The 16,352-nt window shown below is 36.6% G+C and overlaps 3 protein-coding genes across 3 annotated transcripts; all 3 read left to right on the plus strand.

Moving 5' to 3' along the window:
* The first annotated feature begins 1,014 nt into the window (after window positions 1–1,014).
* On the plus strand, window positions 1,015–1,672 carry LOC111452636 (ethylene-responsive transcription factor ERF021-like). The gene has a single exon (XM_023093452.1). It carries the CDS (start codon window positions 1,107–1,109, stop codon window positions 1,635–1,637), a length of 531 nt encoding a protein of 176 aa, XP_022949220.1. The 5' UTR covers window positions 1,015–1,106; the 3' UTR covers window positions 1,638–1,672.
* Window positions 1,673–11,646: 9,974 nt separating this feature from the next.
* Window positions 11,647–12,183, plus strand: LOC111452674 (ethylene-responsive transcription factor ERF022-like). The gene has a single exon (XM_023093497.1). The coding sequence runs from the start codon at window positions 11,666–11,668 to the stop codon at window positions 12,134–12,136; it is 471 nt and encodes a 156-aa protein (XP_022949265.1). The 5' UTR covers window positions 11,647–11,665; the 3' UTR covers window positions 12,137–12,183.
* Window positions 12,184–13,828: 1,645 nt separating this feature from the next.
* LOC111452551 (GRB10-interacting GYF protein 1-like) lies at window positions 13,829–14,482 on the plus strand. Its single transcript, XM_023093329.1, has 2 exons — window positions 13,829–14,003; window positions 14,109–14,482. Exons 1-2 carry the CDS (start codon window positions 13,829–13,831, stop codon window positions 14,480–14,482), a joined length of 549 nt encoding a protein of 182 aa, XP_022949097.1.
* The last annotated feature ends 1,870 nt before the right edge of the window (window positions 14,483–16,352 follow it).

The raw sequence follows: 16,352 nt of genomic DNA on the forward strand, positions 1-16,352 counted from the left end.
TTTGTATCTGAAGTTAAATTTGACCTAATTTCTTCTTCAATCTGCTTTCTTTTCCTCTTCCGTGACTTTCTCCTTTTTACTCCTTTTCGCACCTGACTTTTTGCGACTTTTTTTTAAATTTTCGATCCCTTTTGTGAAAAGAATCCTAGAACACAAAAATCAATTAGATATTCTATTCCAAACGTTAAATTGAGAAAAGTGCAATTAAATTCAAAACGATTTGAAATAAAAAAGAGAATTTTGGAGAATCGACTTGCCAAAATGTCATATTCAACCAACGATTCTTCTAATGAATCTACTTAACGTTGAGAGCGTTGTTCTGCAATGGCAACTCATCATCTACTACTGGTTGGTGGAAGATCTTACATAAAATGGGTTCAGGGAGAGATGGGTCGAAAAAATGAGGTACTAATATACAACTACTTAAATCATGATTAGACTACTTAAAAATATCTTTCAATATTGAATCAATATAAAAAGATAACCAATTAAATAATATAAAGAAACTCTTAAGATACATAAATAAAACTTTGAGTACGCAAAGAATATCCTACTTGTAGTATACTCCATTCTACACACTACCAAACCAAAACACTTCTCTATACATCAAAAAACATTGTGGGTAAGTATTATATAGTTTGCTAACATGACATCACTGTCACCAATAGCATAATCACAACCACTGAGTCCATGCCGTGTGGATTACTTTCTTCATCTTCCCATTTCAAAATTAGATATCCAGTATTGTAATATGAAAAAGATTGTGGGGTCCATTCACAAATTTCCAAAACTCTAGCCACCTGATTGCAAAAACGCGTCCCTTACAGTAACCTCTGTTCTTCCCTTCAAATCCAATTTTTTTTAATTTTTAAAATTTTTAGAAGAACCTTAAAGTTTATGAACATGCTCAAGCAACTACTTGGAAGCCCACTCTAGAGCTTGTCATGGAAAGTGTCCACGTTTCAACCAAATTCTCATCTTTTTTCCTCTCTATATATACTCTTTACCTCCCTCACTTCATTTCCCAATCCTCAAAATAACACAAAACATCAAGACAAAGCGACAACTTTTGTACTACATTGTATCTTGTCTCTTTTTTCTGTTGCATGGGAGAGCCAAGCTCGATGGGGAGACACGGCGCGGCAACGTCGATCTACCGAGGAGTTCGCAAGCGTAAATGGGGCAAATGGGTGTCCGAGATTCGCGAACCGGGAAAGAAGACGAGAATATGGTTAGGTAGCTTCGAGACACCGGAGATGGCAGCGGCAGCCTACGACGTTGCTGCCTACCATTTCCGTGGTCGCGACGCACGTCTCAATTTCCCTAATCTTGTCGACTCTCTTCCCTTACCTCTTGGTTCTTCCTCTGATGACATCCGCCTTGCTGCTCACGAGGGAGCGTTGCGATTACGAACAACGCCAACCGTTGTGCCTGAGAGAAATGGAACCGGTGGGTTGGGACTGGCCCCGGTCACAGTGCGGTTATCGCCGAGCCAAATTCAGGCGATTAACGAGTCGCCGTTGGATTCGCCGAAGATGTGGATGCAAATGTCGTCGGAGAGTTTGGTGATGGAGGAGTATTCAAATGAGGATGAAATGTGGGAGAATATGCAGAATGATTCGCTGTGGGATCCTTAGGCTTATTGGGTAACACTATTTTTTTTTTTTTTTTTTTTTTGTTTAGATTAAGAATAGAAAAACGACACATAGTTTTTACAAAAAAATATGAATTGGGTTGTGTGTTAAACTAAGTATAGTATGAGTGTAATTAATTAATTAATTAGATGAGATTAGATTAGATTAAGGAAGGTGGGTTAGTTAAGAAGATTAATTAATTAAGACCCCTTGGAATGGGTCAAATGAAGGAAAGGGTGGTTTTTGTTTTCCCCTTTTTTTCGAAATTGAATGGGAGACATAATTGGAGGGGTTAATCGGGCCCATCAATTCCATTTGTAAATAAAATATTAGAATAGTAGTGGTTAGGCAATGTGAGTGTGTGGTGTGTGCATTGTCCAATCACATTTGTATCATGTTTATCCTAATGAACTTCATTATTATTATTACAACATCCTAGCTCTCTCCCTCTCCCTCTCCAGGAGGATCTTTTGTGTCACGGTAGTCATCTCCAGTTTCCTTACTAAACTTTTGTTGACATCTTTACGACGATTCAGGATATTCGTATATTTTTTTAATCCAACTTAAATTGCTGTATTCGTACAAAAATTTCAACTCCAACAATTTTTATTAAATAATAAACACAATGTAACTTAATTATAAATTTTTTAGGTGAGCGGGTTTGGGTTGTATAAGTCATTTATTCATTTTTTTTTCATAAAAGTAAAATGTACTTTGTAAAATATCTATTTATTTTAATTAAGATTTACCACTCAATTTTAATACATATTTTTTAAAATGTTAAAATTTATTAATTATAAAATGGTAAGCAAAAATATATTTTTAAAATTAACAATAATTACAATTTTCATTTTATTTCGGGAATTTATGAACCAACTCAATCTATAAATTTTTTATTTTTTTAAATCTAACTAAACCTAACTAGACTCGAATAAGTTTAAGTTAAGTTGGATTGAATTTTTTTTTTAACCCATCTAATTTCAAGTTTTTTTTTTTTTTAGACAATTAAAGCATGGGCAACAAATAAAGCTTTTAAAGTAAAACAAAGATAAGCAATATAACTTTCATAAATTTTATTAAAATTTCCTTCACTTAGTTTTGTTTTCTCCTTAAACATTTGTGTATTTCTAGTGTTCTTTTCAATAACTTCATTGATATAATTGCAACAAATTAAAATTGTACTAATTAAGTTCTCATAAGTAACTCACAAATTTATTGTGAATTTGAACCTAGCTTAATAGATATGACAACTTTTACCGTATCTAAGGTTACTTGAATTCAACTATACTCAGGTATTATTGTTAACTTGAAAAAAAAGAAAAATAAAGACAGACAACAACACCAAAATTAAATACAAAATGAAATCTTGTTATAAAACAGTGCTATTAAAATTTATTACAGAATGGGAAATGGGCTCGATATACAACTACAAGTCATAATACATATGACTCAAAATGTAAAAAGGAAATGATGCTCTGGAATGACCCCTCTGTAACTGTGCAACTATCGAACGCTCCTCCACCTTGACTGACAACATGCTAACCCCTGAAAAAGAAATGGGAAAGGGGTGAGTATAAAGATACTCAGTAAACAACCTACACGTAGACTCTCATCACATCCTTATCCTAGTAGGTATCCACGGGATTTACTCTGAAGTTTAGGAAGTTCGAGCCTAGTCTCTATTGCTATTTGAGCATTTATGGTGCCCGAAAGTTCAGAATAGTACTTTAGCTGCTCATGGACTCACCTTGGGTATGGAAAAGGTGATTCACATTTTTCTGCGACGTGGATCTACCAAGCGACAAGTCCCTTCTTTATAGTGAACTATTTTTATGTTTTAACTTAGGTAGCTTACTTTGTCTATGCTATGTGAAATTGGTGTCCTAGATTAAGGTGCTACCTCGTAGAACACTCTTTGGCAAAGACAGTATGGTGTGCGCTAGGCGCTAGCCTTCTCATCATCAATGGGAGGTTAGTTGGTGAATCATCTCATATCATCAATGGGAGGTTAGTTGGTGAATCATCTCATATGACCATATAGGCACCTGAAATTGGGGGAGCGACCCCCTATGCGTGCTATTTCCAATGATTACTGCGTGATCCACGTCCCCCCAAAGGATGGATCTACATTATAGGGTATTCCAAATGAACTATCAAATCACACAACTCTAACTGGCCTCATGTCTGGTTTGACGGTATAGGAATTGGACTAGTACTCAACAATTTGGGTCTCAAAGTGGAATAGGTAACGGAGACTCTAACAGCTCCATTAAATGGAAGACATTGTACTTACGCTAGCAGCCTGAAGAGCTACCTTTGTCATCCCTAGATATTGTAGAAGTTCACTAGGTCCCTAGAGGCATCTAGGCGGTATAAATCTCATCTCTCTTTTCCATGACGTTTAAAGTTAGTTTCTAGGGGATAAACCAATCTTTGGTTGCACACAGGTCTAAACCTCTAATAGTTGACGATCTTGAGATGCAAGGTCTTCTAGAAATGTATTGACCTAGTCAACATGTATACCGCTCTGACTGTAGCACCTTAAACTTAGCTTAGTTCTCTTATGCATGCTTTCCTATAGAGAATATCCTATCGATCTCCTAGAACATGGTATACATATTCTAAACGTTCGTGCAAGCTTATTAGGGAGATATCATATCAATCACCTAAAGCACTGAAAACATAAACTAAAATATTCATGTAAACAAACAAGCTGAACGAGGAGATATCATCATCAATCGTCTAAAGCACATATCACTATACCTCATCCTCCTTTCTAACACAATAGAAAACAATTAAAACAATATTATCATAAATCTTATCATAGGGGCATATTAGTAATTTCTTACATCTTACATAGTTTACTCCTCCCTGTGTCTAACTTGTATTCTAATTATACATATTATCTTTCTAACTTTACTTGTATTCTAATTATAGATATTATCTTTCTAACTTTACATAAAACATAAACACAACATGCTTCTTAGAAATCTCAATATAGGGGCATAATGGTAATTTTTTCATAACATACATACAATATATATTCATCCAAAAACGCCCTTCCAAAGTACTTAACTTGCATTTTCTAACCACCTAAGATAAGGAATACTTGCATATTAACACGCTCTAGCGATCCCTAAAGATATTACTTACCTAAAGTTTGTGTGGCTACTTACCTGGATATTGCATGTCTTTTCAATCTAACCTTTTCATTTGTCAAGAGCTGCCAATACTCAAAATAGGATTAATATCAAAATTAGAGTGAAAAACAGTCAAATGGAAGTTGAACAAGAGTCGAAGGGTCAAGGATAGACGTACCCTCAGTGTGTCACGTAGCAATCACAGGTTTTTAATGAATCTAGTCTCATAGGTCTGTTGTAGAAGACCTCGAGGGTTAACAATTATGCATGGAGGAGATCAAGTTTGAGTTTGAAGGTACGGATTTTGGATTTTTCAGAAACTTCAACAAACAATATCTCACTCCATTCTTCACGAAATTGAACTAAACTTGTCTTGTTGGATTCGTCTTGCAGAGTTCTAAAAAATTGCATAAGGGATTGATACCTATGATAGACCACCGCCACATGCGTACTAATTAACCAATTTTCTAAGATAGACCGAGTAATTATTTCAATTATTTTGAAAGAAACACTCATAGGAATTGACTAAAAATTGGGCATAGAAATGGATTTCTTACCAGTTTAGATCGTAAACATGAATTATGGTTTCCGCTACACTAATATCGACTCTGATTGATTTGTTGGGGGACTATGGCATAGTATAGATGAATGTACCAGGTTGATTGTGCATGATGAATGTGAATTATTACTCGTTAATATCCCCCTAGAAGCATGATGGGATGTTGGAAAACATGTTTATGTCTTGATTACATTTGGAATTGATTCTTTGTGACCTAGAGTCACTGTATGCTTAAAGTATGATCCACTTTTCTTTGGTCCCTGAGCCATGTTTAGGGTCCATTATGATGTTATGAGTTGGTTAGTACTACGTAGAGACGGTTAGAGTGCAACTTTTCATTGTGAACTTACCTTGATGGGTGAGGGTCTAGCTATTATATAAGAATGTGACGTCATCTACTTAAAGCATGTGGCACATTAGAGGGTACTATTGAGTAGGGGTGTACATGGTCCGGGTCAGGTTGGGTTGAGGGATTTTTTGAACCAACCCAAAAGTTCGGGTTGGTTGGATTGGTAACTCAACCCAACCCGAGAATTTTCACAACCCAACCCAACTCAACCCTCTACTTCGAGTTGGGTTCGAGTTGTTCTAAACTGAGAAGAGACAAGTGGAGAAACAACCTACTGTCGAGCGGAGAAGTCTGACGAGAAACACAGAGCGGAGACGAAGAGAAACACAGAGCGGAGAAGTCCAATAAGAAACACAGAGTGTAGAAGTCCAACAGAAATGGAATGGAATTGAAATCCGAGCAGAGAGACAATCAGCGACGATGTCGACAAGGTCGAGTGGAGAAATGAGAGCTGAGAAGAGAGCCTGACGGAGAAATAAAGAGGTGATTGGTGAGCAACGTCGACGTCTGCTATGAGATGAGAACTACGTCAACAGAAGACGAACGTTTGAGATGAGAACGATGAAGATGAAAAGCAAAGAGACAATGAGATAGATAATCATCCCTAAAGAGTGCATGCGGCCACGTGGCAAGGTCAAACAACATGACTCATGAGTGGGCTCCATGGGCTTGAGCCTTTTTTTTAAAGGTTTTTCAGGTTGGGTCAGGTTGTCCCAATCATTTGAATTTTGAACCGAACCTAACCCGAGCTGGATCAGATTCCAAAAAATGAACCTAACCCAAACCCGAAGTCCTTTTAAACTCAACCCAACCCTTATAATTCAGGTTGGGTCGGGTTGGGTGTACACCCCTACTATTGAGGGAACTCTGGTTGTGCTTCATGGAGAGCTTGCCTTGTATCACAATTGTACTCTTGCTGTAGCGAGACAGCGGTTGTGCGACACTTGTTCTAACCTAGCAAACATGTCAGTCGAGTGAAATTTAGACTTTGCGAACAATATTGATATATGCTCGAATCTTGGGTCACGTTTAAGAGAAATGTTTTAGAAAACATGAGCTAGAAAATTTGTTGAAAACAATTTTAATGAAAGTAGTGTTATAAGTTAAAAACCAATAAACAACAACCATTTTGATAACATATAATTTGGGTAGGAAAAATTGACAATTAGTCATATCTTCCTACCGTACATTTTGTGACATTTTAACTCTAGCGGGTGTAGACTTTATTTCTGTGACCGATCATACATCCCCGTTGACACAATAGTAATAGTAGAGGTTTATCTAATATGAAAGCAAGTAAAAGGAGTTTGGAATGGGCATGCAGCGATGAACAACACGTCCTAGACAAGCATGACTAGAGCATCTGACACGTAGCTATAGACAACAAACCTTTGACAAGCATACCGTGACACCTTGCACTATTTAAGCGCCTCGAATGACATAGGAATATGGAAGTTTGGTAGGCACCATGAAGGGAGCTTCTAGTTAGCACCCAGTAGTAGGTACGTAACTAATTATAGGGAGACTGAGAGGTTATCTTAAGAAGCTCTGAATACGAGAAGTCTCGATAAGAACCTATAACTAAATTGTTCATGGAATATTTTCATACTCATGGTTATTTCTTATTTTACATATAGATCATAGGTTACTATGACAAACCATCTTCGTCACTAGAACACATTAATGTTGCCGGAGTGGCGGTCGATGCAGGAGATGACAGTCACCGTCGTGGGGTAAGCAAAGAAAGGAGATTGCACGTTGCTATCGATCTTGTTTGCTGCTGGTTATCATGTCGTTGCCATCCCCGTTCGTGTGTAGCCGCTAGAGCACATGCGCTAGTCGCGGAAGAGATGGTAGAAGATGCCCAATCGAGTGTGTGTGAAGAATAGAGAGAGAGCTGAACCAAATTTTGCTCCCAACCTTAAATCGACCATACTTGTAACAAACAAGGGCTCAATTATAAAATTAATAATCCTAATCTAACCCATAAATTATTCAAATTAGATCTCCCACAATTCTAATTAATCCAATTTAATTCAAACTAATCTAGTTATTGTTTATAATAATCTTATCCTCAAGCATCGACATTACACTTTATTTGGGACCCTATTGTTAAAATATATAATACAACAAAGTATAAAGCAATTGAGGTTGTTTCCGGCGTTGTCTCGATGGATTTTTACTATGCTCTATGTTGAATTACTGATAGTTTTGGTTGGATCATAAACAAATTGTTTATTAGAGAATTAGTAGTACTTAATGTATAAATTGTAATTACATTGGTAAAACGAACTTTTGAGTTGTGTTTACGAACAACTCATGAAATATTGACGTATCAATTATATGTATGGACAAAACTTATCTTATATGGAGTGTCCTATAATTAATTAATGAATTTTTTTTATTAATTAATTAAAGAGTTTAATTAATTAATTTTATATCATCGTAAAGTTATTTATATCTCATAATCACATTAAAAAAAAATCAATTTAGTTACTTCCAATTATTATTTAAGATTTTAGATATAAAATATATAAGAGAAAATATATTGATTGTATTTGTTATGGCACTCTCCACTGTGCGCACAAGCCGAAGGCGTAGTGGCAATTCCTATTAAATATTAAAATAATAAAATATATATTAGATACAATAAATAAAAGTATATATTTGAAGAAGTATGAATAAAATTCAAATTGCTTTTATATATATATATAAGATATTTTGTGTAAGAATCGAACTATGACCTGGATTAATTTCTAATTTTTTTTCAAAGTTTAAACTTTTGAAATTTTATTAAATTATAACATAGAAGAAAAAGAAAACGTTGAGAAATTTTCTTTTTGCTAGAACAAGTCATCTGACCTTCCCTCTATTTTAGGCCAAGATTTTTTGTAAGCAAAGTTGCATCTCATCATCATCTAGGTTCCCATCGAATAGTCCATGCATCATGATGTTATCTCATGTTTCAAACAGCTCAACCATAGCAAATTGCTCGATTATATAATTGAAACTGTCTCACGTGTCATTCATCTCATCTGGACATGGCAAATAACATCCATCTATCACACTTCTATCAAAGCATTGGACCCTCTCGTATTTCAAGAGAAGTGCGAAAATTAAGTTGGGGCAAGTTCCCCCAACAATTGAACAAGAGAAGAGTTATAACTTGATGCCATATGATAAAAGAGAAGTCAAAAGTATCAACTCGAACTTCTCCCCAAGCTGATCAAGAGGTGTCAGTAAGATAAGCATTATGACGGAAGAGAAGTCAGATGCTTAGTGAATTTATACTTGTCTAAAGCATGATCAGTTCCAGCGGGTCGAGTCAGCAGTAGCCCAAAGTTTGAATCGTCATCGAGATGATATCGAGATTAAGTGGGGGAGAATGTCACAATCCGCGATGTGATTGTGCCCTAAGAAAGTCATCGAGGATAATGACTGACTTAAGTAGGGGAGAATGTCAAACTCATACTATGAAAAGAGTAGTAGGGTGTGACCCTTACGTTGCGTCAAGCAAAGCGACGACCCTCAAGAAGCGTCCATCTGACCACGTGAGGGCTAATATAGAAGAATGTCATGATGCGACTGAGGAGGACAATGCATCATCCAACACACCATATAATGTATTCATTGAAGAGGAAACAAGCATAAGCAAGATAAGGACAATGAGTAGACATGAGCGGCACAGATAGGCTTGTTAAAGGGCCGGATAGGGCTTAGGGCTTAACCTTGAAAGTCAAGGTTTCAAAGGGCGTAAACTACCTTATGGCACATGCATGTGTCACAGTGAGGGCGAGCGTTTCGATGCGAGTGTCTCACGCGACTTCCTTTGAAATGGATCTTTTAAGACTAGTATCGGGTGACACAAGAGTGCCAATATTGTGCCCTTCCCACATATTGAAGGTTGAATTTTACACCCATTATCTAGTACATTATCCGTAAATAACATGACATGGGCACGGGAGGACCAATACCTCGATAGAACCTAAATGGATGGATGTTCAGGATGCCTCGATATTATGAACGACATTTGGGCCCATTCTCGATGGCATGATCGAGTGAGCTGTGATGGTCGATGACACCCAATTACTTGAAATGACGTCAAGACATATGAGCCATGTTAATTAAGAACTAAAATGACAAAATGAGATGTGACGTTGCATTGAAAGAACTTGAGCATATTATTCATAATAAAAAAAAAATTAAATGAATAACTCATGATTGGTTAATTAATTATAGTCGGAGGGTGAGGTTGGTGGAAGGAAAGATTTTGTAGGTACGGTGAAGTAGAACAACCGGTGGACGCGGAAAGCGTACGGTTTATGGTCGGATCACCCTGGCGGTGCGTTGACTATTAATGATGCCTTTTTGACGCTTCTTGTGTGTACCATTCCAATATTAAACGCACAAAAATTCAAATGTTTTTCTACTTACCTTGCTCCAGCTGTTTCACTCACTCCCTCCCCAAAAATTCAAAAAAAATATAATAATATATATATATATATATATATTTATAAACACGTTGAAAATGAGGAGAAAATGAAATAGCGGGTAGCAACCTATACATATTTTTAATAGTAGAGGTACACATCCAATTTGAAAATTCGAAACAATCAAAATTGAGTTGGGTTAATTTTCTAGAACTCAACTGGATTGGGTTCAAGTTTTGGGTTCATTCGACTAATTTTTAATTGAATGTATATTTCTATTTTTTAAAAGAATAAATAAGTAATTAATGAGTTTAATGGAGAAAAGGACTAGGAATCATGAAGGAAAATTTGAGGTATAACCTAACGTTTACGTCGTGGCTTGCTACTAATCGAGGATGCTACTGATGGAGATTTGTAGCGGGGAGGTAGAGTTGGTCGGCATGAAGAAAACACACACGAATGATGAAGATGGTGATTAATTTTTGTTTCTTCTTCTTTATGACTTTATCATTAGATATGTGTGTTTATTATGTCATTGATACACACGACATCATAGTTTAATATGTCAATTGGCACACAACACTATGAATCTTAACTAGGGATTACGGGCTAAAGCTACGGGTGAAATTTGACGGTAAGAATAAACACAAAATATAAGGAAAATCAAAGATTAAATGGGCAAAAAAAAAAAAAAAATCCAACACGGAATAAAAAGATTAATGCATAAAGGAAACTGAGCTACCAAACAAAAGAGAAAACGGAAACATGGGCTTGTTGATCTTAGCTTGACGTCGAGGTTGGTCCTTATTAGCCATTCGTACAATCCTGGTTTAGCTCAATTCTCGTCATCGTTTGAAAAGCACTATATTGACATGTAGGTTCTTCTTGTTTTACAAATCACGTTCTTCTATTCTCAAACAAATTTTATCGTTATTATCACACAAAAATCAAATATACTATTCTATTGGATTTTGGAAACAAATGCTCTAGCCATTTGTACGTTTTTTTATAATTTTCGAATTTATTAGACACAAAATTTGATTTTATTAAATATAAAATAGCACTACCTTTCTTTTCTCTTCATATAATTTTTTCATTCCAAATAAATAAATACAACCAAACACCCCAATAATTAACACAATACACACACGTACACAATAATTCAACCATTAAATTCCTTTTCTAATAATTCCATTTTTTTTCTTTTAAATTTTAAATAAATATTAATCCAATTTCTAATAACACAAGTCTAGGTAAAATCTCTTGAGCTGCTCGAGTAAGACACTCAACCTTAACTTTATAGAAAAATAAAAATTAGAATAGAGACAGTAAAACCCGTGTCATGCTTTGACCTAAAATGAAAGACAAGACAAAACGTGCTTGTGTTCCAAATGACAGCATGTTTCAACTTCATTCTAGCAGCTACCTCGAAACCGCACTCTCATGATCCACAAATTTGTCCCTTTCACTCTATTTAAACACCTCAAAATCCTCACACTCTCAGAAAAAAAATACTCACTTTTAACCCTTTTTTTAAATTTTATTTAATTCCCATGGAACCCACTTACAGAGGCGTTCGTAAGCGCAAATGGGGGAAATGGGTCTCGGAAATCCGCCAACCCGGCAAAAAAACCCGAATCTGGCTCGGCAGTTACGACTTCCCGGCGATGGCCGCTGCCGCATACGACGTCGCCGCACTCCACCTCCGTGGACGTAACGCCCAGCTTAACTTCCCCGAGCTGGCCGAGACCTTCCCCCGGCCTGAGAGTTCGAGGGCAGAGGACATTCAGAGTGCGGCGCAGATGGCTGCATTGCGAATGAGGAACCCGGTCGGGGCGGCGCCATTTAGAGTGGGGCTGTCGGAGAGTGAGATACAGGCGATAAATGAGTCGCCGTTGGATTCGCCGAGGACGATGTGGATGCAGATGGCGGCGGAGGCGGAGGCAGTTTGTTTGGAGGAAGAGTCGGGGTTTGATGAGGGGGAGGATAACATCACGACGCATCATTCTATATGGGATTCTTGAATGTAATTAAGTTGTCATTGTTTGATGATGAAAGTTACACGTCTGCTAATTTAAGGAATGATCATTTAGGGAATGATCATAGGTTTATAAACAAAAAAGACTCTCTTCATTGTAACGACGTCTTTTGGGTAGCCCAAAATAAAGTCATGAGAGCTTACGCTCAAAACGACAATGTCATATCATCATGGAGGATCATGGTTGTCTAACCGTTATTATTATAATTATTAATTACTTCTTCAAGCTGGAATTAAATTTAATTATCGTTTAACGTGTATTATAATTTTGAGGAACATTTGGGTATCAGCCAGCCGCCCAATCTTGAAATTGGGACAAAATCGCACCACTTTTGAGACAACGGAAGCTTCCTTCCTTCGCTCAATTTTTTTTCTTTTTTTTCTTTTTTATAAAATAAAAAAATAAATATGGAAAGTTGGATTCCAAAAATTATTAAACTCAAACCTGATTGCCGTACAATATAGTACTAAACCCAATTATTTATTTATTTATTATTATTATTATTATTTTAGGGGAAAATACCTAAATTTGGAGCCACGTGTATATTTGATTTATGCTTGTATTTCTACTCCAAATTATTTGGAGTTTAGTTTTAATTTTAAACTTTATGCTCACTTTTGATGGGTGTTAATTTTCAATTGATTAATTTAAAATAATTATAGTGTAGATTTTTTTAATTAACTTTAATAGGAAGGAATAAATAGTGAAAACTAAATTAATTATCAATGAGTTTAAAAGAATTGAGTTAATTAATACAAAATCTACATATATGACGAAAATGAGTGTTGTTTGGAGTAGAAGTGTAAAATCTTGTAATATAGAAATTAAACTAAAACTAAATTCAAAATTTAAAGTAGAATCTTCGTTTGAGTTCACAATAAAAACTCTCACATTTGTGCGTATTTAGTATTTTTTTTTAAGACAAATATGCCATTTGGTCATCTTCCTTTTTTAAAACTTTTTCTCTAATAAATTGGTAGTGCACCTCCATATGGTTTGTTCTAGCATGAAACTTCAAATTTTCTACTAAGCAAGTCGTAGATTGGTTGTCACAATGAAATGGTGTCGGGTAATCAACATTCTGGTGCAAATTTTTTATTAAAAGTGTTGAAGGATCACTTGTAGATACATGTGTTGAAGGGTCACTTATAAATACATATATGAATAGATAAATGTAGGTTTATTAGTTCATAATTAATTAGGTACATGACTTATGGATAAAATGAATGGTATTGGGGAATGTCCCAAATTACCTATATATATATATATATGTATGTATGTTGGCATTGGTGGAAGAGGTAGAAAATCAATTAAGTATTCCTTCATAGTTATACAAAGTTCTCTTGTCCCAAAGAATTCTACTAAATTTCTCTGTTGTCACCAACAACTAGTATCAGAGCGATCTTGCAACAACAAGAATGATAGCAGAAAGACAAGTTGATAACTATGTTCAGCCCGCCATTTCGAGATTAGATGGTCACTATGATCATTGGGCGATGTTGATGGAAAATTTTCTCAGATCAAAGGAGTTCTTTGATATGATGGAGACGTGTAGAGCCAAATGAAGGTGAGGTACTCTTAGTTGTTCAACAGCAACGGTTGGCAGCATCGAAGTTGAAGGACCTGAAGGTCAAGAATTACTTATTCCAGTCCATTGATCGAACTATATTGGAAACGATGCTTCAGAAGAAGACATCCAAGGAAATTGGGGATTCAATGAGGAGGAAGTATCAAGTCTCAACGAGAGTAAAGCATGCTCAACTTCAAGCAGTTAGAAGAGACTTTGAAAATTTTCAAATGCAAAAGGGAGAAATGGCCAATGATTATATTGGCAAGGTTATGAGTCTTGCAAGTAAAATGAGGATGCATGGTGTTTCAATCACGGATGTTGCAGTTGTAGAAAAGATTTTGTGATCTCTAACTCCAAAGTTCAATTATATTGTATGTTCTATTGAAGAAGCAAACAATGTCGAAGAAATGCAAATAGATGAACTTCAAAGCTCCTTACTAGTGCATGAGCAGAAGCTTAATCACACAAGTGCAATAGAGGAGATAAAAGCCTTAAAGATATCCACACCAGGTGAAGCTTCAAGCTCCAGAAGTAGAGGGCAAAGAAGAGGCAGAGGTCATGGAAGAGGCGGTCGAGAAAAAAATGGATACGTTGGCAAGTCAGCAGATCTAGTCAGAGACGATTATGACAACAAAGGTAAGAGACATTTTGACAAGTCTAAGGTGGAATGCTACAGATGTGGACGCCCTGAACATTACAAGAATGAATGTTATACCAGGCTCAAAAAGGAGAAAAGAGATCAATCTAACTTTGCAGAGTAAAGAGAAGAAGAAACATTGTTAATGTCATTCCATGCAATGAAGATTGCAGATCAAGGAGTGTGGGTCGTAGACTCTGGATGCAGCAACCATATGATAGGTTGTAAGGAATTCTTCTCAACTCTAGATGAAAATTTTTGTACCACTGTTTGTCTTGGCAACAATGCAACAGTCCAAGTGATCGGAAAGGAACAGTAGATATCAAGACTAGAAATGGCTTTGTAGAATCAATTTCTAATGTGTTCTACATTTCTGATCTGGAGGTCAACTTGCTTAGTATTGGTCAATTGCAAGAAAAGGGGTATGTGATCACATTTCAAAATAATGAATGTGAGATTTATGACTCTAGAAGAGGATCGATTGCTAAGATACAGATGACCACGAATCGCTTATATCCATTGAAGCTAAATATAGTTGCTAGAAGTTTGATGGTGAAGAAAAAAGTGTTGAGAAATAAACTTAAATGTAAATGTAGGAGAGAGAAAAAAAAAGTAATTATGAATTTGTTTTGGTTTTAAATTCGGTGAAAAAGCCATTACTGAGAAATAGAGAGAATAGTGATGGGGGCAGTTATGGCTAAACTTAGCTCGAAAAAATTATAAGAGAGAGAAAACAACAAGCGAGAACAAGAAACAACAACAGAGAGCAGCACAGCAAACTTGTCTGAGTTAGTGTGTAATACAAAAAACCTTTGGAGAACTTCTTTGTCTCCTTGTCTCTCCCCTTTCGACACCCCCTTTAAAGTTTCGTGAGAATTATCTAAACGAGTTAGATTCAGAGCGAGCATTTTTTCTCTCAAGTTGGTATCGGAGCAGCTTTATTTTTCTACAAATTGGTATCCGAGCAATTTATTTTCTACAAATTGGTATCAGAGCTGATGGCGAACATGATGGGACAAATGCCGCTACCACGATTGACGAAGACGAACTACGAGAATTGGAGCATCCAAATGAAAGCTCTTCTTGATTTGCAAGACGCATGGGAGGTGGTCGAAGACGCTTTCAAAGAACCGATTGATACCACGGGTTATACGGTGGCGTAAAACAAGGGGCTAAAGGAATTACGGTCAAAGGATAAAGCAGCATTATACATGTTGTTCCGGGCTGTTGACGAGTCGGGCTTTGAGAAGATTGCAAGGGCTACTACTTCAAAAGAAGCGTGGGACACTCTAGAAAAGATGTTCAAAGGAACCGCCCGAGTCAAGCAAGTGCGTCTCCAGACTCTACGTGGCAAGTTGAAGAGCATGAAGATGAAGGAGTCAGAAAATGTATCTAACTATATTACACGTGTACAGACCGTGGCGAATCAGCTAAATTGAAACGGAGAAATGTTACCCGAGACGCAGGTTGTGGAGAAAATCTTGAGGTCGTTAACAGACAACTTCGAGAATGTTGTGTGTGCCATAGAAGAGTCGAAGGACCTAGCGAAGTTCACAGTCGATGAGCTTGCCGGTTCTCTCGAGGCACACGAGCAACGCAAGAAAAAGGAGGAGGAGCCGCTCGATCAAGCGCTTCAAAAGAAGGCATCAATAAAGGATGGAAAGATACTCTACTCACAGAATTTTCGAGGTAGAGATAGTGGAAGCCGCGGGAATGGTCGAGCTACTCAAGGCAATAGTCACGAAGAAAACTACCATGAGAAGAGACTGTCGAGCCAAGCAAATTGGCGTGGAAGAGGACGCAATCAAGAGTGCGGTCAAGGATACAATTTCAACGTCCAGTGCTATAAATGTCAGAAATATGACCACTATGCAAATAATTGTAACTCCGACAGATGTTACAATTGTGGCAGAATGGGTCACTATGCAAGAGATTGTCGAACCAAAGAGAAGGTGGAAGAATCCATCAACCTAGCCTTGGATGACACAACAAAT

The sequence above is a fragment of the Cucurbita moschata genome, unplaced genomic scaffold (genome assembly GCF_002738365.1).
Source record: "Cucurbita moschata cultivar Rifu unplaced genomic scaffold, Cmos_1.0 Cmo_Scf00014, whole genome shotgun sequence".
Lineage (NCBI taxonomy): Eukaryota > Viridiplantae > Streptophyta > Magnoliopsida > Cucurbitales > Cucurbitaceae > Cucurbita > Cucurbita moschata.